The sequence below is a fragment of the Paramormyrops kingsleyae genome, chromosome 4 (assembly GCF_048594095.1).
Source record: "Paramormyrops kingsleyae isolate MSU_618 chromosome 4, PKINGS_0.4, whole genome shotgun sequence".
NCBI lineage: Eukaryota > Metazoa > Chordata > Actinopteri > Osteoglossiformes > Mormyridae > Paramormyrops > Paramormyrops kingsleyae.
Window position 1 is genome coordinate 42,830,239 of NC_132800.1, and position 27,192 is coordinate 42,857,430.

Here is a 27,192-nt window from a genome sequence, read left to right on the forward strand (position 1 = left end):
TACCCTGAGAGGACGGCGGCTCCCCCCCACAAACAGACGGGGGCTTTTTCCTCGTTTTGTTTGTGCTGTCGCCTGTTAAATCGCAGCATGTGCTGGCAGAGCCAAGCGAGCGCCTGTTAGGGCCCGAGGACAAAAGGGGGCGATGTGAACCCAACACACCAATCACACGCCTTGGGGGGGGGGGGGGGGGGGGCATGTGAAACCAGCACACCAATCACACGCCTGGGGGGTGCAGCTTAAAACATACAAAACTTTATTTCACATGTAAGGTAAACTTTACAGACCCATCCCTCCAATGCCAGGCGATCCACAAACTCACATTCCGTTAGTCCAATTTACTTCTGAATGCTAAGTCCCCCCCCACCTTAAAAAAATTCCATTTCAATGGTTGTGAATGAGCAGCCAAGGGCGGCGCCCAATACCTTCCGTTTCCTTTTCACTGAGCGGACGGCTCAGCTGTCAAGTAAGGGGGCCGGCCGGCCCTGTTTTGGGGGCGCTGGCTAGAAGGCGGCACACAGGCCCCCAAAGAGCTTGCCAAGGTCAACCTCGGAGTAGCTGCTGTTGGACAGGGCCTGATCAGGCACCTGCTTCAGATGCTTGTAGGTGGTCTCCACATTGTGCCATTTTTTCGCATGATCTGTGGGGGGAAGGGAGAGGCAGGTATGAGTTGGGGGGGGGGGGGGGTTGACCAAAATGGGGTCTAAACTCATGGGGTTTTTTGGGTGTGTCACTGTATAACTGTGGGTGTAGCACGTCGGCAGTGGGCGGAACAGGGGCCTCTAGGGGGTGGGGGTTATATTTACCTAGCCCTCAGAGGGTGTGTTGACTTTTCCCACCAGGTTACAGAAAGGGGGGATTATTTATATCGAACAGCTGTGCCTGACTGACAGTGTCGGACGGCCTCCGCACCCCCCCGGAAAGTGAGAGCAGAGTTAACAGGGATAACCAGAAACGCACAGAAGACAGAGGCACGGAATTATCCAGCCTGAGCACTGACTGGGAGCCGGGTGGCCCTCCTGGGGCCGTGTCTCTGAGCAGCCCCGGAGACACAGTACTGGCACAGTACAGGATGCCAGACCTCCTCCAGGGGGCTGGGGGAAGGAGGGCATTGTCACAGGCAACACAGACCATTTGATATGCTTTAGAGAAAGTACAGAGCAGTAAAGGAGAGGGATAAAGGAACTGGAGAGGAAGCAGAGGAGGACAGGAGAAGAATCAAACTGGAACTGGAAAAGGAACCGAAAAGGAAGCAGAGAATGACAGGAGAGGAATCAAAGTGGAACTGGAACGGAACTGGAGAGGAAGCAGGCCCTGTGCTGGCCACAAGGCCGCCGAAAGATGCCAGAGTCATGTGGTGCGGTTGGGGGGCGGGGGGCTTCAGGCAACAAACTATGACAATTGTTCAATTAACACTGACAAATAGCAGCAATTCTCTGTGTAATGCCCAACCTCCCCCCATAGTGCACATACAAACGCGGCGCCCCCTGCAGGAGGTTTCGTTCTCTCACACTTGACTTGAGACTATCAGATGCTGTTGGCCAAATAAAGTCGTTGCAGAGGGTCAGGGGTCACCGGCGGCGCAGGGCAGGGGGGCGAGGCAAGGATGGGAAGGCGGCTGGCACAAGTCCACTTAGCAGAGACTATTTACTTTGGGGGGGATGGGGGGTGCGACGAGTAAGGAAGAAAGGCTAGGGAAGACGAGGAATGATAGGCTGAAAGCAATCATGTCATCATGTCTGAAAGACGGAAAATAATTCCCTTTCTCTCCCAGCCGAGAGAAGAGAAGGTAAGAGGCAGCGAGTCTGTCAGGCAGCCAGTGACGCTGCAGCCCAGCGGGAAAAATAGGGCTGGGGGGGGCTGCCGAAGAGGGGCCGTGGCCCAGCAGCCCACGGCTCGGCGAGGCAGGCGAGTGTATCAGCACCTTCCTGCTCTAACAAGGTGTAAATACAATAACAAGCATGTAATTAAGTGAACATGATGAAGTTAATGGAGATAATCTTTTCCATTTTGGTTTGCTTATGAATATTCTATTAGCTGTTATCAGGCAGCTGGAAGAGCTGTTAATTTAATCATCACTCTGTGCGCAGAAATGCTCTTTGTGCCAGTATAATTGCAGAGAATGAATAATTGATTTGACAATTGTACCGGCAGATTTCCACAGGCCCGGGGCTAAGGGGGTCCCCCCGTGGGGGGTGGGGGGGCAGGGAGCCAGCCAGCAAATTGAGCATTATCAGGAAATGGATAAAGGACCATTTTTATTTTATCAATGCAGTGAAATTACATTACAGTGGTAGAGTAATCACACTGGTCATACTTAAACCAGGGGAACAGAGACGGACGAGAGAGAGAGACAGAGAGGAGAGGTGGGGAAATGAATTGCTCTTCACAATAAGAATAAAATCAGAGAGCAAAATGATTTGGAAGTCATTGATATTGGATATTTAAATTTTTTTCCCTGCCCAGAACGTTTTATTCCGGAAAATGTCCTACTGCTTTCACATTGAACTAGGCAGCCAGCAATCAGGCAGAGAGGGTGATGGGCCGCATGGCAATGAGGCAGCCCACGCTCCCTTTACAGCAGCCAGCAGGAGGCGTGCTTCAGGCGGCCTGGTCCCAGGTAGAGGTCGTCCCCAGGACACAGTGCCCCTGCACACAGACACACCCTCGACGGTGATGGGGTGGCTGGTCGACAGCGGCTCCCCACTGCACCTGAGAGCGGCCATGGTGCTTGCTGTAAAAGCCCATCCTTCCTCATCAGGCAGGCAGAGGGACAGACCTGCCCCTATAGGGGGACGGGATGGTAGGGACCACAGCCACGCTTTGGGGGATGAGAGGAGACACTGACATCACAACCCTCCCCACGACACTCTAGCCAATCATACGTGGGTAAAACTGTGAACCCTCTGTTGACCTGAAAGAGGAAAGGTGGGTACTGATCACACACAAAGCCAATCAGAGTCACCGGCCAGCACTAATCCCTCATAAACAGCCAAGGAGGGACACCAGCCAGCAGCAATTCCACCACACAGGCAATGAAACACAATGGCCAGTACTAATCCTAACACAAAGTAAAAGAGACATTAGCCAGCACTAATTTTCATATACAACCAATGAGAGACACTGGTAGGGCTGGGCAATTAGGACATTTAGAACCTCTAATGTTGCCCATATCGTTTACTTCGTTTTTTAAAAAAAAATTAGTAATTCTGTTGGTGTGGGTTCGTTTTCTGTCCCCTTAAAAACACATTACCGCATGTGTTGTCACATGACTCTGCCCTGTCCAGTCTGTGACATGGAAGCTTCGTGAAGGAGCACTCAAATACCGAGCTGACTGAGCAACTCCATCAGCTTGTACCAAAGAGAAATGCAGTGTCCTTCATTTGGACACATTGCAGCTTCAGTGAAGACGAAACCAAACAAAAAACACTGCGGATAAACTGTCTTAGCTACCAAAGGTAGTCCCACCAACTGGTTTCAACACTAGCAATATTTAAAATACAGTGGAAACTGCTTATAGTGATCACAGTTATAGTGATCAGCTGCTTATATGGATAAAAAAGCTTAGGACAGAATTATTCATGTACAAATACTGTTTAAATAATTCACTTATAAGTAGTCTGCTTACAGTGTTAATTTTGGGTCTTTTTATATATAACATCTAAAAAAAATTGAATTAGGGTAATTTGTTTTTTAGCTTGCCTACTTTGCCTTGCAGTAACTCGTCTGCTTCTGGCTAGCTACGTGAGACTAATGCCGCAAGCACAGAAAACATGACGGGGGAAAAAGAAAGTTTATGATAAACTACCAAAAATGACCAGAGATGCAGCAGTGAAACTACAATAAGCTGTATTTTATGTATGGTACTGTACTATATTATAGCGTATTTGAATTATGCACAGTTCAGTAGGTAATAAAATTTTTACAGTACTGTAATTTGAAAACCATTTGAAACAGCTGTACTGTGTTTTGAAAGTCAAAATTCAGTAAATATCAACGCTGTCCATTTAATTACCTTATATGCGAGCAATAAATATACTGGCCACTGGCCAGCACTAATCCTCTCACACAGCCAATAAGGATCCCTGACAAGCACTAATCCCTTCACACAGCCAATGAGGCACCAGGCAACACTGATTCCCACACACAGCCAGAGAGACACTGGTCAGCACTAATCCCCCACACGGCTAACTAGGGTCTCTGTCAAGCACGAATCCCCACATACAGGCAACATGACACCGACCAGCACTAATCCCCCACATAGCTAACTAGGGTCTCTGTCAAGCATGAATCCCCACATACAGGCAACATGACACCGACCAGCACTAATCCCCCACGCAGCTAACTAGGGTATCTGTCAAACACTAATCCCCACATACAGGCAACATGACACCAGCCAGCACTAATCCCCACACAGCTAACTATGGGATATGTCAAACACTAATCCCCACATACAGGCAACATGACACTGACCAGCACTAATCCCCCTCACACCGCCAATAAGAGATACTGACCGGTATCAATCCCACATATGGCCAAAGACACTGGCAAGCATTAATCCACTACAAATGGTTAATGATGGACACCTGCTAGCACTAACCCCCACAGACAGCTTAAACGCACTCCCAGCAGAGGGCAGCTGAAGCAGCACTGTCCCCCAGGAAAACCACCTTCCCTCTGCTCTAATCAGCAGCCAGCTCCTCAGGGAAGTGCTGGCATGGGGCTGCCATCTAATACAGTAATGGGTGACACTGGGCTCAATGACAGGCAGGGTGCTGGTACGGGGGACAGGGCTATACTTTACAACTGCGGGACCCACATCAGGGACCTCAGAAAGTCTGTTAATCCCACACCACAGGCATCAGCGGCACCGCGCTGTAGAGGATGCAGGACAGGGCTTGTGGGACAGGAGTCAGAGTTCAAAGGATTAAGGTCAATATCGGTGTGCATGTTACTGTGCTACACATTCCACACATTAGAAACGTAATACAACAACTGTCCAGCCGCCGTTTGAGGCTTGCCAAGAAAGCGGGGAGCAGATAATCACACGGGGCCTGCGGCCATTTGCCGCTGCGAAGGGCTGAGTGGTCATCTGCTGATTACATGTTCTGATCAGCTGCCACCACCCCCACCCTCTTGAGAGACGGCCAAGCCCACATGCACGTACATACATACATATATTCATACACACATACAGAAATAAATAAGCATGTGTTGGGGGGGGGGTTGTTTTTTTAATCAAGTGACACCAATCAGAAGAGGCACGCGGTGCAGGCGAGCCTGGGAGATCCGCTCCATTTCCCCCGCCCCTGAAGGGCCACCGCCCTCCCCGACGGCCTGATACTCTCCCTATCATTTCCCCCGCCCCTGAAGGGCCACCGTCCTCCCCGACGGCCTGATACTCTCCCTATCATTTCCCCCAATCTACAAATTGTTTTCAATCAACACGCAGGTCCTGTCTGACTGTGGCGTGGGCCGCTTCTTCCTCCCCGCACCCCCCCGGCACCAGCCGGCTCGCTCGCCACTGATTGGCCCCTGATTGAGTCTGTCGTTTAAATCAGGACGGCCGTCCTTGAGATACCCCGCCCCCACGCTGAAGCTGCCTGCTTCGCCGTTATTTGCACTCGGGCGCAAGAATCGAGTGCTGTGCCGGCTGTTAATCAGCGGGTCCCCCGCCCCCGGGTTTAGTTACTCTCCACACTCCCGGCTGCAAGCCAGCACCAGGCAGGCCGCAACTCACAGGATAGTAAATCGATTTCAGAAACATCAAGCCACGCACCACGAACCAGTGTGCCCAAGTTGCAGCACATCCGGAGAGGGCGAAGCCTCAACCAAAAAGACGGGGGGAGGGGTCTATTCACTACCAGCAGCCGCTGTATACTTCCTGCCAGGGTTGTTTAAGGTGCCGAGAGCAGAATCGAGCTCAGCCATGCTGCGTTTTGGGATTCCTTCCTGTTACTCAGCCTCTGCTTGGTTTGGTAACACCCACAATTCTGTTTCCCATTATGCAGTGGGAGAACCCCCTGCCCCCCCGGCTATAATTGCAGTTTCCCATGCTATGGTAAAGACAGGATCGGGGGTGGGGGGCAGGCCGCTCACATCTCATACACTCTGGTCAGCAGAGGAGTCTGTGCATGTGTGCGTGTGGGAATGCGGGTGTGTGGGAGTGCACCTTACCCTTATCGGACTTGGCCTGCATTTTCTGGACACTGTGGTCCCAGTCAAAGATGAAGCTGTAGAAGCAGAGCTGGGTGTACAGGGCCTTCTCAGAGTACTGCGGACAGAAGAGGGGACAGAGAGTGAGACAGGGCCTCCTCCGAGTACCGCGGACAGAGAGTGAGACAGGGCCTCCTCCAAGTACCGCGGACAGAGAGTGAGACAGGGCCTCCTCCGAGTACCGCGGACAGAGAGTGAGACAGGGCCTCCTCCGAGTACCGTGGACAGAATAGGAGACAGAGAATGACTGCCCCGCTAGAGACACCAGCAGCTGGAGAGGCCATCCAAATTCAGGGAAGGGGACTGCAAATAACCTGTAACCCCCATTTCCTTCACTCATTATGTTTTCTGTAACAGCCAAGTAATGGGGGGAGGGAGTCAAACAGGTTGATTAATCAATCCAGGTCCCAAAAGCAAACGTAGCTCCCCCCCGCAGCAGCGATAGGAGACTGAGGAAGCGGTTTGTTTGGTTTGTAAATTCGGCGGTAATTGCCGGTGCCCGTCTCGGCGGCTGCCAGAGCAGTGGAGGTCGGGCGGGAGGGAGAGGCGAGCGCCTGTGAAATTACCTCCCCCGTAATAGTTTGTTTTGATAAGGCTTTGTGTAGGGAGCTGATGAACAGGCGCGCCTGTCAATTTGATTAGCCATTATACTTTTATGTTAATTGTCATTATTGGGACGCGGGTGCTGGTGTCGCCATAGAAGCCGGATAATGTGAGCGTGAATAGCCAATCTGGGGGAATTACGTGCCGATCTGGACTCTAATTGCCCCTGGGTACTTCCGCCAGGGTCTGGCAGCTGTTGACCCACGATGCACTGCTCTGATGGGTCAACATGGCTGCCTGTCAACCTCCCGATGCATCGCCATCCGCCATAGCCCCCCCCCCCCCCCCCCTCACCGCACAAACGGACTCTCCGTGGGGATATACTGACAAACAGACACGCTCCGCAGAGGCCCTGACAGGTGTCATCGGGAGAGGGTGTGGCTCTGTTGCTGGCCGTTATTCAATTTAGTCCCCCCTCCCAAACACCGCACCCTGCCCGTCTTTGTTCCGGGACTGACATCCATTTCACTTTTCAAACACAAATTCGCAGCATTTTCGGCCTGAGCGAGTCACGGCAAACCAGCTGTGAAATTGCCTCCTCCCTCCCCACATCCAAACCTGCAGCAAGACCCCTCCACCCCACCCCAGCTCCAAAACCCCAATAGAGACACACTGACTTAGGTAGACTTCCCAGTGGCACCAAATTGCACCTTAAAAATACATTTCTGGAATACAGATTATGCGTTTGTAGGGGGTGTGACCACAAAGGGGGCAGACAAGCTAGTGAAGGAGGCTCTGGAATATTAGGGGAACGGATACAAGGCACTGACCCGATGATCGGGAGGCAATGGAGGGGAGCGGGTACGAGGCACTGACCTGACAGTTAGGAGGCAGGGGAGGGGAGCGGGTACAAGGCAATGACCCGACAGTTAGGAGGCAGGGGAGGGGAGCGGGTACAAGGCAATGACCCGACAGTTAGGAGGCAGGGGAGGGGAGCGGGTACAAGGCAATGACCCGACAGTCGGGAGGTAGGGGAGGGGAGCGGGTACGAGGCACTGAACTGACGGTTGGGAGTCAGGGAAGGGGAGCGGGTACGAGGCACTGACCCGAAGGTCAGGAGGCAGGGAAGGGGAGCGGGCACGAGGCACTGACCTGACAGTGGGGAGGCAGAGGGGGGGAGAGGATACGAGGCACTGACCTGATGGTCAGGCGGCAGAGGAGGGAGTGAGGATGAGGGACTGACCTTATGGTTGGGTGGCTGGGAAGGGGAGTGGGTACACAGACCCATGAATGTATGAATCCACCCGCATGTGTGTGCCCCAGAGAGCATGGTGTCTCTGACCCCAACCCTGGCCGTTCTGAGGTGCGCCCCAGCCCCACACTCATCAGGGCGTCAGTTTTTGGTGCCATTGCAGGACACAAAGCCGCAGACAAAGGGTTACCCTCGCCTTGAGGTTCGTGATGCAGCTGCAGCCAGGAGCAGGAAGGGGGAAAAAAATAAAAACCCCAAACAGTTTTGAAGCTTAACAAAAAAACGCTCCAATTTGAGTTAATTTTAATGGGCTGAAATGAAAAGGGAAGTCTATCTGCATGCCGAGGTTGCATAATGAGTCAATATATGTAAATCTTTACAAGGCAAACACAGTGGGAAACAAAGGCGTTTAACTGAAGCACTCGCTGCTGTCCCTACGCCTTTGTGCACATAATTTCTCCCCATTGAAAGGTATAATTGCCTGCTATTTGAAGATATTCATGCTCAATTTTTGAAATTAATTTCAATTGGGGAAATGTAGAAATGTCACCTCCAGTGAAAGGGATTTGATTTCAATTATCCTTGCTCAAAGGACTGTGATTTCCAAATACACTTAAGCAAAATTATGACAAGAATTTTTGTTCCAGAAATTCAGTGTTTAAAGAGCGATTAGGCGATAAATGGTCGGGCTTTGAATCGGAGTGAATGCACTGGTCTCCATGTGAAAGGCACTCAATTATCCATGATTGCTGCGCGCTACAACGCGGCAAATAGAGATACCTGCTATTGCTGTAATTTGTGTGAAAATTAACATGCTGCAATTTCCACTAGAGGGAATAGAGGCGGCTCTAATGGGGGAGTGAATGTACATCAATAAAGCCAAGGAGAGAGAGAGAGAGAGAGAGAGGGAATGAGGGAGAGAGGGAGAGGGAGGGGGGAAGTGAGGCAGAAGGAGAGGGAGGCCGTGCATGACTAAGGGAGAGAGGCAGCCGGGAGAAGCAGAGAGAAAAAATAAAATATATCATTGATTTAGCAAAAATATAGCAAATTGCACCTGTGTTCTAAGTGACCAGCGAATCAGGAAGTGGCACAGCCACAGTCGGATGCCCCTGGCAGCCAATGAGCCACCGGCACCGTGGCAACCGGGGGGCTTGAGGGAGTTAATGTTTTATTCAGCCAGGGAGCTTAAACTGCCACCCCAGTGGCCTGGCAGAGGGCACCTAAGTGTTTATGGTGACAGCAGAAATTGTCCTTTGGGGCTGCAGGCTGTCGCCACGACAGGCGGCAAGGGGACTGAAGTGACAGGGCGGAGGAGGAGAGAGGCAGCAGAAACGTGGGGCGACACGACTCCCCGGCGCCCCCTTCTGGAGAAAGATGGGTCGACACCCTGTGTTGGATCAGATATTCCATTCCACACCCCCCCTCCCCCAAAACACCACACTCGAAGAACGCAACCAAACACACAGACAAAGGCAGCCGTTTATGGTGGAGGGGGGTGGGGCTCTGTAGCTGGCAGCGGTCTTAGCATTACAGCCAGAAGGGGCAATACCTCAGGCTTCAAGGTGGACCTCTCACAGGCAGGGCACATGGGGCCAGAGCGGAAGAACTCAGTTGGCGCCCGGCGGGTCCGGTTCTGACAGGTCAGGTCCTCACACGCATGCCAGCCCTGTGGGGTGAGGTGGGGGGGGGTAGCAAAGAGGGGCTTAAACACCACAGCTATGATCTGCACACAGACACAGACGTTCACTATTGCTCATATTAGGAGATGTTCTTAATCCCGGTATTAGGACACTGGCAATGTGTTAACCGCAGCCTGGGGAAGGAGGATGCAGGGATGGAGGGAGAGAGAGAGAGAGAGAGAGAGGGAGAGAGAGGGAGAGGAGGGCAGAGAAACCCCAATCACACCCCCTGGGGCCCAGCGCTGGTGTCAGGCAGGTGCAGGCCTTTCCACAGACCCCCTGTCATTACTGCCCTATAGTGGGGCTGCTATAATGGGTGGGTAATGACAGGCCTCATACTGGACCCCCCCCCCCCCACCCTACGGGTCGGAACACAACACCTGCCTTGGACCAATCAGCGGGGGCTGGCTGCGCCGGACCACCCCGTTTCCACACCTCCATGCCTAATGATCCGGCAGAGCGGTCCTCATCAATAGCATGCTTCGGCACAGTGTTCATCTTCATTTTTATGATATAGCGCCTTTCCCAGCATGGCCACCTCAGAAGTCTGACATCAGCTGTGACCCCAGCACACTTTGGCAGGCCTCAGCGCTGACAGAACCGGTCCGTGGACCTTGGGTTGCTGCCGGGCTGAGCCGCACACACACACCTGGGTTCAAGTTTAATTCAAAGCATGAGCCTCAGACCAGCTTGCTTGCTCCTGCACCAGAGGGGTCCAAACAAGACGCCATGATCCCAGCCACACACTGACCTGACAGCACTGCTATGACAGTGCCATCATTGACAGGTCAGAAACAACAACCTCTCTCCACCAATCAGAGACAGGGGACACCTGGCTGCGCCACTGACCAGCCTATTCCACCAAAATCATCGTAGCCAGAGCATGGTGACAAGCAGTACAGACAGAGCACTGTCGGCAAGGAATTCTGGGTAGTGCTACTGCACTCTGCCTACCAACCCAGAAACGCTTAAGAGCCACATTAGAACCCAGAGCAAGAAGCTGATTGATGATGATGTTGGGGACAGAGGGTCTGCGACACACACACACACACACACACACACACACGTGCAAAGAGAAGCGGGGCCTCAGATCAGCTGGGCAGCACTAGCACGGTTAATGTGTGCCGCACAGGCTGCTTTAGTGACATTTCCCACATGATGAGCACTTAGGCACAGGAATGCCAGTCCCGCCCCCTCAGCCCAGCTGTCCCTAACATAGGCCGAGTGTCGGCTCCTGCCAGCCTCTGCGCTGGCCAATTGGATGCGAATTGCCCTACAGGCCCCGCCTGGCTGAGCCAGGCTCAATGGGGCAGAAATGAGTCCACTTTGTACATCTTCGACTTAATCAAGACTTTCTATTCAGCTATTTGACCTTTTGTTCAAAACAGGATTATCACCTCCTCCCGCCATCCCCCCCCCACTCCCCCCCTCAGGCAGTTACCAAGGGCGACCCGCGCAGCAAACGTAATTGCAATAATTTGTTAAACACCATGGCAACCCGCGCTAGCACTAGGTAAATACAGGGGGCTCCGGAGAGCTGCTCGCTATTCGCCCGACGACCGTCGTCAGGGATGGAATGAGGGAAGAGAAAGAAGGAGAGGAAACAAAGCAGTGCAGTGCTGATAATGCGCAAGGGGGAGGGGGGCAGGTAATTCCTCACTTGATTAATGCCCCTCTACGCTTCAGTGGGATACTGCACAAACAAGGCAGACACCCCTCAAAAGCCCCCCCCCCCCCAAACCTTGGCCTTTCTTCTGCGACTCAGAGAACAAACAGGCCCAGTTTGTCCTCCCCGTCAGTTGAAGGAAAATCCTTAATTACAGAATATTAGCCCTCTCCATGGCTGGCAGGCCCAGGACGAGGGGAAGGGGGGGCACCGTGGTCTCTGCCAGCAGCTGTTACACATCCTCCTGGAGAGTGCAGAGCCGCGCCCTGGCTCCCCCCCGGCCGCCTCAAAGCACCAGGGACACATCCGGAGTGGGACGGATAGTCGGACATCCCTACAGCCTTCTGGAAGGTGAGACAGGACGGCTCCGCGGTCGAGGAGAACGCAGAGTTGACCACCGCGCCGAGCACATCAAACGCATTTGCACCCCAGTGGGGGCTCAGCCACTCAGATGGAAGATGGAATTGCCTTGCAGGTCCCGGAATGAATGCTAATGCTGTGGTGAACGGACAGACGGCGCCCCCCACTGGAGCTCTGAGCCAGCCACACCGCCGAGGGAAGCCTGACTAATCCACACTCATCCAGCCGGAGCTTGATGTTTGGCTCCTCGACTCAGAGTGAGTCGAGGAGCCAAACAGAGATGGACTGCAGGTTGAACCAATGAGAGCATGGCCGCACAGACAGACAGCTGGGACAGCCATTCAGATCTACTGGATACTGAGATGGTTTACAGCTGGAGATCAGAGTGTGTGTGTGTGTGTGTGTGTGGGGGGGGGGTAGTGATTCTCCTCTATAAACTCCTCTCCCTCTTTCCTCAATGAGGGACACAGGTGAGGTCAATAAATCACACTGTGGCCCAACTCAAGGTCGCAAGCAGCTTCTAGGCTGTTTCATATCATCTTCAGGAGGAAATTCCAGCACCTTTTCTCCCTCACCCCTCTGCCTGCCGCAGCCTAGCCATGCCCCCCAGGCCTCTCTCACTGCCCACAGAGAGCGAGAACTCACAGTATAGAACCTGCGTATGTGGCGCCGAATGTCAAGCTGCAGCTTGTTCTGGATCTGGACCGGGTGCATGATGGGCTGGCCCGGACACTCCACCTGACAGCAATTCAGGAAGCTGGGCTGCAGCGTTGGACCCTGGACAGGAAGTGACATAACAGGATGTATAGATGGGGCAGGGCCAAGGCCTAAAGGCTAACGGGAGTACAGAGGCCCACTGGCCCACCGCCGGCAGCTCCATTACCCCTGAGGGCTAAACCCAGGGATGACAGCAAGCAGCACTGGTGGGATGTGGGGGCAACCAAGTCTGCCTCCCCCCTCAGCATGTTATATAACCACCCCCCCCCCCCACACACACATTCCAGGTTCCCCCAATATCTAAGCCGAGGGGAGTGTGGGCCGAGTCACTCTGGACCTCAAGGCCGAATGGGGGCTACATTCCACAACCCCCTAGCCCCCCCACCCCAAGAGATGAGCGAAGGCTTCCAGAGGCCTGGGGAGAGAGAGAGGAGATGGCCAGTCGCTGAGGAGGAGATCCAGGAGGACCGTGTCTCACTAATGTGGAGAAAGAGATATACAGCGAGCGCTCAGCAGGGAGGCCCCCCTCCCCAAGCCTCGCGGCCCCCGGCAGACTGACCGCCCCCTCAAAAGCGCTGTCGTAGATGTTGTCCACGCCGCATTGCGGGCAGGGCAGGTGGAAGCGCTCGCAGTCCTTATAGCGTTCCTCGTCGGTAAGTTGGAGGCCCCCCAGCAGGGCGTCCGCCTCCTCCTCGCGACGCTGCTGCTGGTGGGCACGGAAAAGGGAGGGGTCCAGGCCTGGGGCGGGGAGGGCAGGTAGGCGGGCAGTTAATATGCCCTAAACTGAGAATCACCCCAAAACCACAATTATCAACAAGTGATTAAGAAGCAGAACCTGCAGGCATGAGAAAAGCAGAGCTTCATAACTGCGGGGCGACAGAAGCACATGGCCACCCCCCCACCCCCGGGATAATCAGCCTAAATGAACAACTGAGTAAACATTACTAAACGGCCAAAGGGGATTAACTGTCACCCAGAGTCCTGTTGATTGCCACGTCAGCTGCTGCCACCTGGTGGAAGGAATGTGCATGGCAGCCAGAGTGGAACATGAACCGTCAGGTCACGGCGCCGTGAACACGAGCTCCTCGCAACGCATGGTGACACTCACCCAGCCAGGTAGCGATGAGCACGGCATCGATGCCCACGATGGGCTCGCAGATACGTCCCACCACAGGGTGCACCTGCTGGGACAGGTAGTACTGTGTATCTAGGCTCAGGCCTGGCTGCTTCTGCAGCTGCTCAGGGGAGTACGCCCGCTGGCTGGGACCCAGATTTGAGCCGTCCTGAGGGGTGAGGTGACAGCTGATCAGCACAGGCCAGCAAGCCTGTCGCTCTCATATAGGCCTCGCCCATGCCAGCCGAACAGCCCACCTGGCAGATGACGTAGGACACAGTGTCCCCCGCTTTAACCTTGCGTCCTGCCTGGGAGTTGATCCAGAGGGCGACGTGGACGTGGGGCAAACTCTTCTTATCCGGGTAGTCCTGGGGGTCCTTGGTCAGGGCCTGCGAGAGACACACACCCTCAGCACAAACGCCCACCCTGCACACGCACCCCCTCCCCGAATACGGCCCACCTTGTGGATCTCGAACTGTGAGAGGGGAACGTCCCCGCTCACCACCTTCTCCCCAACCTCTATGAGATGCTTCTGGATGTTCTCCACGATGGTGTCCCGGTTCTGGTCTGATAGGATCTGCCCGATCACATAGCTGAGGTAGAGGAGGGTCAGAGGTCAGGGAGGACACGCCCCCCCCCCCCCCCCCCCCCCCCAGCCGGAACCCCCAACTATGCGTCACGCACTTGCCACACTCCTTGGCGAGGTCGCACCAGTCCCTGCGCACAATGTCGAGCCCCTTGAGCTCCTGCCGGGTGGCATAGCGCCCCCCAGGGGCCATGTCCACGCACAGCGCTGCGTACTTCTTCTTTTTCAGCAGCAGGAGGGACTTGAAGATGCCATCAATATCGAGCTCCAGCAGCTTGTAGAGCCGGTTGACCTCGCTCTTCACCTGGATGGAGATATGCGACATCACGTGAGCATCCCCCTCCGACGCACACATGCCCGCACCCACCCTTGCCTGCCTCATACCTTGTTTCCCAATTTAAGGACCTCCTCCAGGTCGGTGTTGTTGGTGTTGATCATGATGGAGTCTGTGTCACCGTAGATAACTTCCAGGTTCATCTGCCGGTCAGAAGGAAATAGACAATGCGAGTTTAGAGGGGAGAGCAGGGTATCATGGGAATGCAATCGGTGGCTGCTGCGGAGCATGACACCTTACCTTCTGCACCAGGTCCTTAGTGTGCATCAAGATCTGGGAGAAAAGAACAAGGGATGAGTGTGGAGCCTGGATCACACCTGAGGAAACAGCAGAGGAACCCAGGACCCATACAGCCTGGGTTAGAGGCTAATAATGCTCAGTTTGCAGGAGCACAGCACAGTGGGTAAAAACACTCAGAAAGCAGCCCATCATCAGTCACCGTGCCATACCTCCCTGCACTCAAAGAAGGACCCCCTTATCCCTGAACCTGCCACAGCTGGCATTGGGGGAGGGGGGGAACAGCGTGCCAGTTTGTGGGGAAAATAAACCCAGTTAAGCGGCATAACCACCCAGGAACCCAGAGTGACAAAAACAACACACCTCTGATTTCTCGTCAAAGGAGCATGATTGGCACGGCGCTGCCTGCTTTTCACATCACACCTGCATGCAGGGAGGAGTCTGGCCTAAGCAGGGGGCGGGGGCTGGCTGACAAAGGTCCCCCCCAGGCCTGCATGGTGGTCACCTCAAAGAGCGGGTTACAGCAGCCTGTGTGACAGCACTCCTCAGTTTGTGAGAGGGGCATTTAACGAGGATGATGGCACTCGTAAGGCCCAAGCAAAGGTGATCCGAGCTCATGGATTACATCAGAATGACAGTCAACCTATGCGGGGGGGGGGGGGGAAGACTCACAGCTGATCAAAGCTGGGTCGAAGACACTGCCTCTTTTCAACAACCCCACAGCTATGAGACAGCCAGCCACAGCCAGCCCCCAGCAGCCCCCAGGGACAAGGACATGGTGCAGCGCTATTTCTGCACCTCCGCGAAACACAAGCAGGACTTCAACGTGCCATTTATGAGGTGATACATTTTTTTTAGGGGGGGGGTGAGTAATTACAGAACAGGTCCGTGGCTGAATGAGCTCATCTCAAGGTCAAGGCCCCTCCCATGGAGAGAGAGGGGGGAGGGGGCTTGTGGGGGATCAAAGGCAGGGTGGGGGCAGCCTCGCTCATAACTACCCATGATGACGTAGTGGAGTTTGCCTGACTGACTGGTGGTTTGAACCCCTGGCCCCACCATGATACTGCATGAAGGCAAAGGCACTTGGTAGGCAAAGGTACGACACAGCAGGACACCACATGCTGGGGGGGCATGCAGTAAAGCCTGCACCCCTGTCCCCCCGGCTGTCAGCTTGAGTCACAGCTTGTGCTGACCCCCGACCCCAGGGGGGCCTTTGACAAAGCAGACAGCTGGGGCGCCGCGCCTGGCCAGGGAGGGGGCGCCTGACCCTTTGGAAAGGCGACCCCCTCCAACCAGAGGCTAGGAATGCCACCAGGAGGCAGCTTGGGGAGCTCATCTTCACACGGATATGGCGCCCAGTGCATTCCTATGCCAATCAAAACATTCCTTGTGCATTCCTTGGCCAATGGGGACGAAGGCAGGTGCCATTGCTGCATCAGTCATGCCGTGCACACAGACAGAAACACACAGAATGACAGAACATCGCAGAACATAGCAGCACACACCCTGGTACCACCAGGTGAGAAACCGCCAATCGATCGGTCACAGTAACAAGTGTGATTCCAAAAGGTCATGGCTTTGGTTGGGGTGGGGGGGATTTATTGCCCTTATTAACAAGCCATGTGCAATGAGCACACCACAGCCGCGCCAGGTGCAACCTCCCCCCAGCAAGCGCCGGTGATGTAAGCTGGAACCCAACACTGTCCGCACACACTCAAAGCACATCATTAGCGCAGCTGAACACGCCCATACACAGATCCCATTGTTCCTAATGACCCCCGTCCCCCCCCCACCCCGAGCCTACACTGCTACCCAGTTACAGTGTGCGGGGGGGGAGTGAGGGTATTTAATTAGCCCTAATTTAACATGACTCTCCAGAGATCCAAATTTACACACTGTCACCAGCAGTGTCACATCACCAAATCAATCTGTCCCTAAGTACACACTGGGGACAGCCCTCAATGCCCAGGCCTGGGGGAGGGGTGGAGGGGGCACGTCATATTCGTGGAAGGTTAAAAATGACCTTTGTAATTCCAACAAGCAAGAAAACAGGGAGGGGGGAGGTAACGGAAACGTTTACCCCGATCAACTTTCACGCCCTTTCCCCCCCCTCCGCGGGATGTGGCGGTAGCTGGAGAAATATAGAGGGGCCTCAAAGGTCAGTCTCGCTCGTGGCCACCCCTGTCACTCGATCAGTCGCCTGTCGCCCCCCGAGGGGGGCGGCCCGGAATGCTGGCCACTTCACAAAGGGACCAAAATTAAATTTGTGAAGATCCATCAGGCCGTCTCTTGAAACACTAACCCCCCACGTTCTCCGCGCAGGCCCCCAAAATACCCGTGCGGGGGGCCACCTGTGTCCATCCAGCACACCCTCAGCAAAATAACCTGCAAAGGGCAGAGGGCAGGTCTGTCACGGTAACTACTTGTGATGGAAAATATATTGTTGCTTTAAGAAAATTTTAAGCCACTCATATAATGATAATGTAACAGCATAATCAAGCAAGTACACCCTTTCAAATAGCAATGAACTTTTAATTCTTAAGAATATTCAGACATCGGAATTTGAATGTTAAAAAAAATCCTAAATAGATAAAACACAAATAAAACCACACAACCAAAAAAAAATATATACATAAAGCTGTCAGGCTTTGTTCACAAAATTTAAAAAAATTTAAATATATGGCAATGTGGTATAGAGTCATTCATTCCTTAAAAGGCAATATACTGCCATCCCACTTCTGCAGAGGCTCTGCTCAGTGATGCACACAAACCTGTGTCATTCACTGGCCAGAGGAATAGTAACAGGAAGTCAGAAAGTCGTCTGATCAAAGACTGAACATCTACACCTTGTCTCCCCTCTATGATCAGAATGAGAACAAAAATGGCGGATTTGGTTGACTGAGAAGTCTGAGAAGTATTCTTCGCTACAGCATTATAAAGACTTACAGATGGCTACAAATCAAGATCAATAAAATTAAATTTACTTGTACTGCAACTTTATAAAAGTGTAGGTGCATCAGTTTTATTTTGATTTTTTTTTTAATTTAATTTTTAGATTATTTTATTTGAAATCTAGTTTAGTTTTAGGTGTAGTTTCATTAGTTTTTATTCAAAGAAGTTATTCTATTTAGTTGTTATTTTACTTTAGGTTTTAGTAGGTTTATTTCTAGGGATAAATGAAAAGTTGCTACTTGTTGCATGGCTACTACAAAGTAGCTTTAGCTTTTAGCTAAATAGTATTTAACAACTGGAAATATTTGTCTAATTTCCAGTTTTATTTTAGTTTCGGAAACTATATTTATAGTTGTCGTTTAGTTGCAGTTTATTTTAGTTTTGTATTTTATTTCAGTTTATGGAAATGTTTTCATTAATCCTGCCTCCTATACTATAAGTCCAAAACACGTAACATGGTTTGTTTTCATAAAAATTCTTATTCTTGTAAAATCCTTCATAAACGTGCCTTTTAAGAGTAGCTTTGCTCTACAGCGCCACCCCAGGCCAGACTTAGGAGTACACCCTGGGGCTGGAAGTACCAACATTCAGGATTGCGGACACTCCGGCATTACAGCACGCACACGTTCATATGAAGTAAAAACCAGCCATCCGCAGCACCACCAGACAAGAGGGCGGATGCAGTGCAACTGGCCCATATGATAGTGGCAATCATTCATATGTAAACACAATTTGGCAAAATATCGAGGTCAGAAAAAACAATCGAGGTTGTGTCCGCTGGCAGGTCTACGTGGGGAACCTCCATGCTGGGAGATAATGCCCTGGATGAGGTCAGTGGGAAGAGTAACCCAGACACCAATAGCCTCACCAGCCTAGTTCGTCCTGGGAAAATTGCACAGCGCCACACACAAGCCACGGAAACCCAAGATCCACCCCCCCCAGACTCGGAAACAGCCCTTCAGGCGTCTTCAGGTTTCACATCCTTCCCAAAATGTCCTGTCATCAGTCATTTTGCCCTCACCCTGACGGGACACGGGTGGCTCAGACACAACCCACGAGTCGATCCCCGCCCCCCCCCCTCCACAAAACAGGCACTGAAACCACCTCATCACATGGATTTACACTCCTTTCCGAGCTGTATAAGATGGAATAAAGCAGCACCCTTCAATTTAATAAGCTTAACATACAAGTGACTGCAGGGCCATACACTATAGGGCCATACAGATAACAGGGATAGCGCCATCCACTGGCCATCCTAGGTTCCTGCAGCAAAACTCATCGGAAACCTGGTGTGGGGCAGGCAGACATCCCAACAACACTCCAGTTTACGCATCAATAAGCTGAATGGGAAAGACCATGGGTGAGCGTGCGTGCATGCATGCGAGTCCGTACCTCTCTCCCCTTGTGTGTAACCAGGGCGGCGAGTGGCTTGGCGTAGAAGCGGCTGTATGAGAATCCCAGGCAGCCGTACATGCTGTTGGCTGTCAGCTTCAGGGCCTTCTGCCGGATGTCGTACTATGGGGGCAGAGGATTGCATCAGCCGTGAGCTGGCGGGTGGAGACTGCCAGCCGCACGTGGGCGGAGAAACTCACCTGCAGGCAGAGGTCCGGGTTTAGGTCCGGCTGCTTCATGAGCTGCTTCACCTGCCTCCGCCGCTCCACCAGCTTGCGGATCTCCTGGGGCAAGACCCCCATCTCCAGGTCTGGGTCGGGCAGCTCGGGGATCTTGTCCAGCTCGTCCTCCTGGCACCAAGGCGACACACATCAGCGGAGTGGGTCAGAGTGATGCACACGCCCTACCTCCCCTCCCCTGATGGCGACAGAGCTCACAGGGACCCCGCCTACCTCAGCTTTGCGGGACCCACCCTCAGCCGATCGTGCCACAGTGGTGAAGCAGATGTTGAACTCTTGGATGATAGACGGATACAGGCTGTTGAAGTCCAAGAGCAGGATGAACTTGTCATAGAAGCCTGACGAAAAGACAGAAACGAAGGCGGCTTAGGTGGAGGAGACGTACCCATCGGTGTCTCCCAGCAGGCAGACCCCACAGTTCCCAGTGCTCCCATCACACACTCACCCACTTTGGGGTCCAGCACCAGCCCCCCTGCGTAGGCGGCCTTCCTGCGTGCATTCCGGGACTTCCCTTTGACCCGATCTGAATCCTCTTCCTCGTCTGTCTGATAGTGACCAGTGCAGTTCAGATAAGTATTAAAGCCCAAAAAAATGGCCTCCGTAACCCCACCCCTACCCACACTCCAACCCAGCCCCACGCTAAGAATGCGGCTCACCGGATCCACTGGCAGCTTCTTGAAAACGGGCTTGTCGGGTACGATGTAGTCCTTCTCGTAGAAGGCATGCAGCAAGAGGTATTCGTTCCTCTCTGCGCGGCCACCCATCAGTGTGCGAGACTACGGGGGGTAGCGCCATGGCCGTCAGCACTACCCGATGACACCCCCCCCCCCCCCACCCTGCGAGAGACTCACCATGACATTGCCAGCGATGCTGGTGATCTGCAGGGCCAGCGGCAGCACGTTCAGCTCACACATGATCTGCAGCACGAACCGGGCATCCATCCAGGTGGCCTCCAGCAGGTGGAGCAAGCGAGGCGAGTCACTGCAGGGGGGAGAACAACACAGGGAGATGGTGACTCGCTGAGGCCTGGGCTGCCTGGCACCGGGAAATTGCTGGTGTGGACATCCCACCTGTAGAAATCACTAAGCTCCTCCGGGGGGATGTCAATCCTCTCGGTCTTCAGGACCTGGGCCACCAGCTCCGACAGGTGGTAACTCCGGCAACGGATCAGCTCCTTGGCGGAGATCTGCACGTCGCACACCATGCGGCCACAGGTGGCGCTCTTCTCTGCAAAGCCGCCGCGGCCCTAAGGGGGAGGGGGGAGCACCTTAAAGTAATGCGTGCAGAAGGGTGACCAGCCAGCGGCTCTCTGTCTGAAAAGGCCGAGGGCCTCCTCACCCCCAGCTTGGGCATGTTGGCGCGGCGCAGCCGGCCGATCCTGGACCACTGGGGCACCTTACAGTCACCCATCCTCTTCAGAAGCACCTCCAGGTCGAAGCCATAGATGTCATGACCCTGGGAGGAGGCCACGTCAACAGGGGGTTGGACGCAGTAAAAAAAGAGCGGGCCTCGAGATTTTCGGGAGAAAGAGCGGATTCTGCTCACCACAATGACATCGGGGTCGATCTTACACATCATAGCCAGAAAGTAGGCCAGCAGTGTCCTCTCGGTGGGCGCAATCTCCACCTTGCCTTTCTGGAGAGGAAGCAGAGGGATGTCATGCAGAGGAGCCCCACAAGCTGACCCACCCCCCCACAGAGAGCTGCATCCCCACCTTCCTCCGGACAGCCTCCTGGAAATCGAAGGGAAAGATGCAGTTGGATGGCTTGCTGACCACTGTGTTAAAAATGAAATTGTTAATTATAATTAAATATCCGAGTGAGAACATGCTTTCTGTCACATGAGCTCTGAGCCCCAACAGGATGGTCCACTTACCGCAGAAGTGTGTCTGGAAGGGGGGCCGTGGGGCCGCTTTGTCCAAGGGAAACTTGTGATGGGTGAGAGCAGCAAGACACACAATCTGGACAGACAGGAAACAGGAAGTGGTTTAACACGAAGTGGTTCATAAGCCCCAGCACAGCGAGAGACCGACAGTTCCACCCCTTACCTCATTCTGATGTGCCTTGTTCTCCACGGTCTTCATGCAGATGGACATGACTACCAGGGGTGGGGGGGGCAGGTCCCTCACCACTGACAGGAAGGAGCTCTGCTGGGCCACAGCCTCTACCCGGCACCAGCTCACCGGCTGGGTGCTCAACTCTGAGAGAGGGTGGGGAGCCAAAGGTCAGAGGTCAGTGGCATGGCAGACGAGAACTGGAGAGGAACAGACTAGGGGCAGGGGGGTTTAGGGTCAGGATGGGGGTCAGCAAAAGGAGCTGAACATCACTTTGTGGACTCACGGGGAGTCTTGACGTCGAGCCAGCACGGCCCACGGATCTTCCTGCTGAGGAGGAGGTACTCCAGGCTGGAGGTGTTGGTCCCGAATACATGAGAGAATGTCTCCCCCTTCAGGTCGGAGGGCAGTGGTGGCATCTCTGCCTACATCCGCCCCAAAACAAAATCAAAGCAGGTTAAAATAAGCAGCCCTCTCTGACACCCCAGCCTACAGGCCCACGACCCCCCACGCTGTTACTCACAGAGTACCGCACTTCCAGGTATTCAGACTGGGTGGGGACATCAGGCACCTCAAAGGCATAGTTCTTTTGTACTTTCTGAGGAGAGAACACGGTGTCACATTCAAACAAAACCCCAAGCCAGCCTGCATACAGACCCCGAGCGCTGAAACACAGGTCGCTCACCCTCGATTTGAACTTCATGATCCTGAGCTTTTCAGAGAGCTCACTGAACTCCTGGTACACGTCCGTCATGCCGACGGCCACCTCCGTCTCCTTTCCCGTCTTTATGTCCATTTTCTGCCAATTGAAGACATCCACAGCTCACAGTGAGCTACTGAGCCCAGAAGCTCCGCCCCGGGGGCTGAGCGCCAGCCCCGCCCTCAGGGAACTCCAAATCAGGACACTCACGTGTTCTCGGGGCAGCAGGAACATGACCCTCTCGATGTTCCTCACGACCACACAGCAGCTGACGTGTGCCTTTGCGGATTCGATCCATACCTTGCCAAAAAGGTAGACCACACCTGAACCAGGACCAGGCACAAGAGCATGAGGGACAGAGACAGAAAAGCGGTAAGATGGGCAGAGCACCTACATATCTGTCTGTGTCAACATGGCAAACACATCCCTGGCCCTGCCAAGACAAAATCTCTGCATCACTTTAATAAGCTGTATGTATGCATGCTCTCTGATAGGCTGAGCACAGGTGTGGGGGCATCGCTTAAAAGAGGAATCTGCTTAACTCTCTGGGGTCGAGTATGTCGTCGGCGACATCGCGTACTTTTCCCGTCTATTTCAGTTTATATCTCGCTGAAATCTTAATGTAGAATCATGAAAAAAACGCTGGCTAAATCCGTAATCTGTCTTCTTTTCAAAACGTCCATTGTCGGAAGTATTAAAGTTTTTTTAATTAGGTTAAATCGGCAGAAAAGTAAACCATGTCATCTTACTTTGTTTTACCTGCATCGGGGGCGTGTAGTGCCGCTCTCACCTGAAGATCGCTATTCACATTCTAAATAGCCGCATTAGCGCGTATTCAAATCGCATTCGCATGGTAATTTGATTAACAGCGCAACGGTGAAACGCGATCCAGATACATCCCCTTCAGGGCCATAAAAGGGGGTTGGGGACGTGGCCAGGTGACAATGGCTCATTCATACACATGAAAGTTGCTACATATTCAATGAAAGGAGCCAGAAATAGTGACATGAGTTAGGTTTTTCTTATTTATATATCCAAATGAATGTTGCATCTACACCATTTAGTCATCTTCATGTAGCCAAGACTTTGGTGATCAGATATCTGGGATCAAAACAAACTGCCAGCATTGCTTACTATGTACTTTTATAATGTTTCTGCAAGTGTTCCAAACTACATTTTGCAATGTCTATACTTTGATGTCAAATTTCAAACTTAACAAAAATCTGACATATTTACAATATATATTAAAATAAAGATGAGTGTAATGGCAAAACAAATATATAAGAAATAATTTATTTGCCATGAATTAAGTTTATGATATTTGAAGAAATGTATGATCATGCCCCAGTCAGTGAAAGTGTGTTTCCTACCCCTAGACCCCAAAGGGTTAAAGGGATGTAACCATAGGGGGGAATATCATTAAAGGGTCATGGCCTTAATGGGAATGTTTTAACCCTCTGGGGTCTAGGGGTATGAAACACACCAAAGTCTTGGCTACATGAAGATGACTAAATGGTATAGTTGCAACATTCAGTTGGATAAATAAATAAGAAAAACCGAACTCATGTCACTATTTCTGGCTCCTTTCATTGAATATGTAGCAACTTTCATGTGTATGAATGAGCCATTGTCACCTGGCCACGTCCCTCCCCCCCTTTTATGGCTCTGACGGGGATGTATTTTGATCGCGTTTCACCGTTGCGTTGTTCACCAAATTACCATGCGAATGCGATTTGAATACGCGCTAATGCGGCTATTTAGAATGTGAATAGCAATCTTCGGGTGACAGCGGTACTACACGCCCCCGATGCAGGTAAAACAAAGTAAGGTGACATGGTTTACTTTTTAGCCAATTTAACCTAATTTTAAAAACTTCAATACTTCTGACAATGGACGTTTTGAAAAGAAGACAGATTACAGATTTAGCCAGTGTTTTTTTCATGATTCTACATTAAGATTTCAGTGAGATATAAACTGAAATATACGCGAAAAGTATGCTGCATCGCCGACGACGCACTCGACCCCAGAGGGTTAAAGGGGCACAAGGTGTTTCTCAATACCAAGAACGCGAAGATGGTACTTTTGGTCTTGCTAACTTGCCTCCCAAGAATGAACTTGGGGCGCAATGAATCATGGGATTGGCCTCATCTGGCGAGGATGCAAACAATGGATCTTTGATATTCAGGATGGGGCAAGAACAACATCTGGGAATTTTTACCATCCTTTGTACTTCTGTTACTAGTATTGGAACTACTGCCAGTATTGACATAAAGCGAGTATGCAAGGACACAAGTACAGTCAAGTATGCACACTGGGAAACACCTATGACTTTAAAGCAGCATATCGTTAAAGGGGAGCAGCTCACCAGGCTGGTTGTAGTGGTCTTCAAAGGCGTCCAACCAGAAAAAGCGGAACATGGCCTCACCGTCTGAGCCCTCTACCACAGGGAGCTGACTCGAATCCAGCTGCACCTCCACATTTGGCTCCTCCTCTTTCATATCCTCCCAGCAGGAGGCGCCCAAAGATCTGCAAGGGAAATTAACCCTGGGTGTCATGGCCGTGCAGACACACACACACACACACACACACACACACACACACACACCCACACACCCATTCAGCTCTTGACACTCACTGCTGCCCAGGGTCCTGAAATTCACATTTGGGTTCTGTTTTGACACTGGCTTCCATCTTGGCCTTCATCACTTTCTCCTCCTCCTCCTCTTCCTTGGTTTCAACCTCCATGGGCTCGTCAAAGTCACCTTCATCAAACTGCAGGGCAGCGTCGTGCTCGTGCTCCCCTGGGGACCGATTGCATTGACCTGAGTGACGGAACACCCCCATGCCTGTAGACCCCCATGACAGACATCCTGAGACCCACCCCCCAACACAAATACACAGACACACACACGCTCACCATGACAATGTCCTCGAAGTACAGCAGACACTGCATCCAGCACACTGGCAGTCAGTGCGCACCTCCCCTCCCCAGTAGTTCACCCACCTGCTACCAGTTCCTCCACCTTCACCCCCTTGGCATGGGTTGCCGGGATCCTCGCTGCAGAAGAGGGTAACGGCCTGTCAGGCACCACCCTGGTAACAGACTTGACCTTAGACCCCGGAGGAGGAGTGGGAGGAGTTTCCTGTGAGCGGGGCATCCACGGTCAAGTAAGGATCAGTGATTTATACACGTGCTGGGGACAGACAAGGGATGCTCTCAGCTACCTTGGGGGTCTGTGGTTTGATGGCAAACTGATTCATAGGAACTCCCATGGCCCGCTTCTTCCTCAGAGTGACGACCGGGGGCGGAGTCAGGACAGCTGGTTTCTGCACAGAGCAGGCAAAAGGGAGGGAGGGGCATTAACCCAAGAAGAGGGCTGTCGACCGAGAAAGAGCGAGGAAGTAAGCGAGTCTACCTCAGAAAGGAGGTCCTGCAGGATGTCTCCGAGCAGGGCATCGCTGGACAGGTCAACATCTTTCTGCAGGACACGGCAGACGGACCTCAGTGAGCACATGCAGACCCCCCCACCCGCCAACAAACACCACGTTTCTTATGGTGTCTGACCTCAACAGGTTTCTTCATGCTGCTGGCCATGAACATGCTCTTGATGCTGTTGGGTTTGGCCACAGCAGCTTTCTTCAGCACCTTCTTATCCTTGGAGGCCGAATCCTTAGCACCAGCTTTACCTGCAAGGGCAACCAGTTAGGAGGACACACCCGCAAAGTAGGACACACCCTCCCAGTCAAATTCACCACAACTCACACCTTTATATCTGTCGCCCAGAGCATCATCTTGTAGGTCCTCGTCAAAGATCTCCCTGCCATCCTCCACATAGCCAGTGCCATCTAAGGAAGGGGGATGCATAACAATGTGACGCGTGACATCACTACTTTGGGTGGCGGTGATATCAACAAGGGCATTGTGCTCTCTCTCTGGATACACAGGAGGCCCTAAGGCAGAGTCTGCAGCTACAGTGGGGCCCAAACACACACCATCATCGATGATCCAGTCATCCTCCTGGCGCTCCTGTACCATGCGGGAGTACTGGTCCTCATCCACCACGTCGTAGACGCTGCTCAGCTCTTCCACCTGCACAGGATTTGGGTTAGACACCGGCAGATAGCCACGGAAACTGCCACATTAACAGACAGAAACAGAGAGATATAGAGACACAGAGAGACAGACACAGATAGACACACAGACATATAGATACATATACAGACACCCCCTCACCTCATACTTGAGCTTCTCGCCACGCTTTGCTTTCCTCACCATCTCCAGTGCCGCCTTCCTGCCCACCTTCTCCTTCTTCTCCCGCCGAGAGCGTGATGTGGCGATGCCTCTGTCTGCAAGGGACAGTGAGACCGGGGTTAAGGGTACACTGACAGGGGAAGGGGACAGTGACAGGGGGACAGTAACACCAAGGTTAGGTACATGATGCCACCCACCTGCTTCTTTGTTAAATTACACTTGTGTGGGTGTTATGGTAACATGTAACTAATCTTACATGGTTTAATATTAAATTACCACTAAAAATGATAGCACATGTAAATTGTGAATGCGGAACCTTGAGCATCGGCCCAGCCGAATTCCCAGCGTTTACCATAGCGCTGGATTCCTGACAGACCGCTCGTGTATCAATCGGGCCCGGCCCTAAAGATTCTTCAGTGTCTTACTGAAACAACTGCTTCTGACGGACACTTCAAATGTCAAAATACTACTTATTTATACCACGGATATGGTATTTATAAAGTACCCTTTTCCCAATCAAAACACGGCGACGAGAAAAACCGGCATCCTTTAAGACACAAAGCGCGAGTAGGGCGCGCGCAGTACAGTGAAGCAGTCTGGAAACTGCTTATCCTTTCCGCTATTCGCACGCCCCGAACGCACGGCGCACCATCCCCCCCACGGTGGCCCCGATACGGACCGCCATCCGAGACGTCCACGTCCCTGTCGGCATCGCAAACTGGATCCATAAAATCACTCTGTCCCACTTGCTGCCACACAGACACTTTCCCCCAAAACAGCAACTTTCCGCGCCAAATCGTGAATCCCGGCGGAAGTGACGCGTGCACAAAGCCAGCCAATGGAAAGTCACGCTCCTGAACGTCATTTCCTCTGTGTGCCAGTGACCGAGACAGTACTGTGTTG

General features: G+C 52.6%; 1 protein-coding gene across 2 annotated transcripts; it reads right to left on the reverse strand.

The window, feature by feature from the left end:
• Positions 1 to 230: 230 nt before the first annotated feature.
• pola1 (polymerase (DNA directed), alpha 1) lies at positions 231 to 27,103 on the reverse strand. 2 transcript variants are annotated; one of them, XM_072711369.1, is made up of 37 exons: positions 26,969 to 27,103; positions 26,272 to 26,384; positions 26,031 to 26,127; positions 25,803 to 25,883; positions 25,603 to 25,724; positions 25,454 to 25,516; positions 25,263 to 25,364; positions 25,042 to 25,147; positions 24,673 to 24,838; positions 24,403 to 24,563; positions 22,248 to 22,360; positions 22,023 to 22,136; positions 21,861 to 21,935; positions 21,624 to 21,762; positions 21,332 to 21,483; positions 21,160 to 21,244; positions 20,999 to 21,060; positions 20,830 to 20,919; positions 20,623 to 20,739; positions 20,355 to 20,530; positions 20,136 to 20,265; positions 19,941 to 20,060; positions 19,730 to 19,829; positions 19,498 to 19,622; positions 19,246 to 19,395; positions 19,046 to 19,168; positions 14,705 to 14,737; positions 14,515 to 14,607; positions 14,229 to 14,434; positions 14,005 to 14,137; positions 13,802 to 13,933; positions 13,539 to 13,713; positions 12,990 to 13,168; positions 12,359 to 12,490; positions 9,558 to 9,674; positions 6,175 to 6,271; positions 231 to 637 (listed from the first exon to the last, which is right to left on the reverse strand). In XM_072711369.1, exons 1-37 carry the CDS (start codon positions 27,015 to 27,017, stop codon positions 501 to 503), a joined length of 4,365 nt encoding a protein of 1,454 aa, XP_072567470.1. In that variant the 5' UTR covers positions 27,018 to 27,103; the 3' UTR covers positions 231 to 500. The 2 variants fall into 2 exon arrangements, with proteins under 2 accessions (XP_072567470.1, XP_072567469.1); XM_072711368.1 differs by having other exon boundaries at positions 25,042 to 25,180.
• Positions 27,104 to 27,192: the final 89 nt, after the last annotated feature.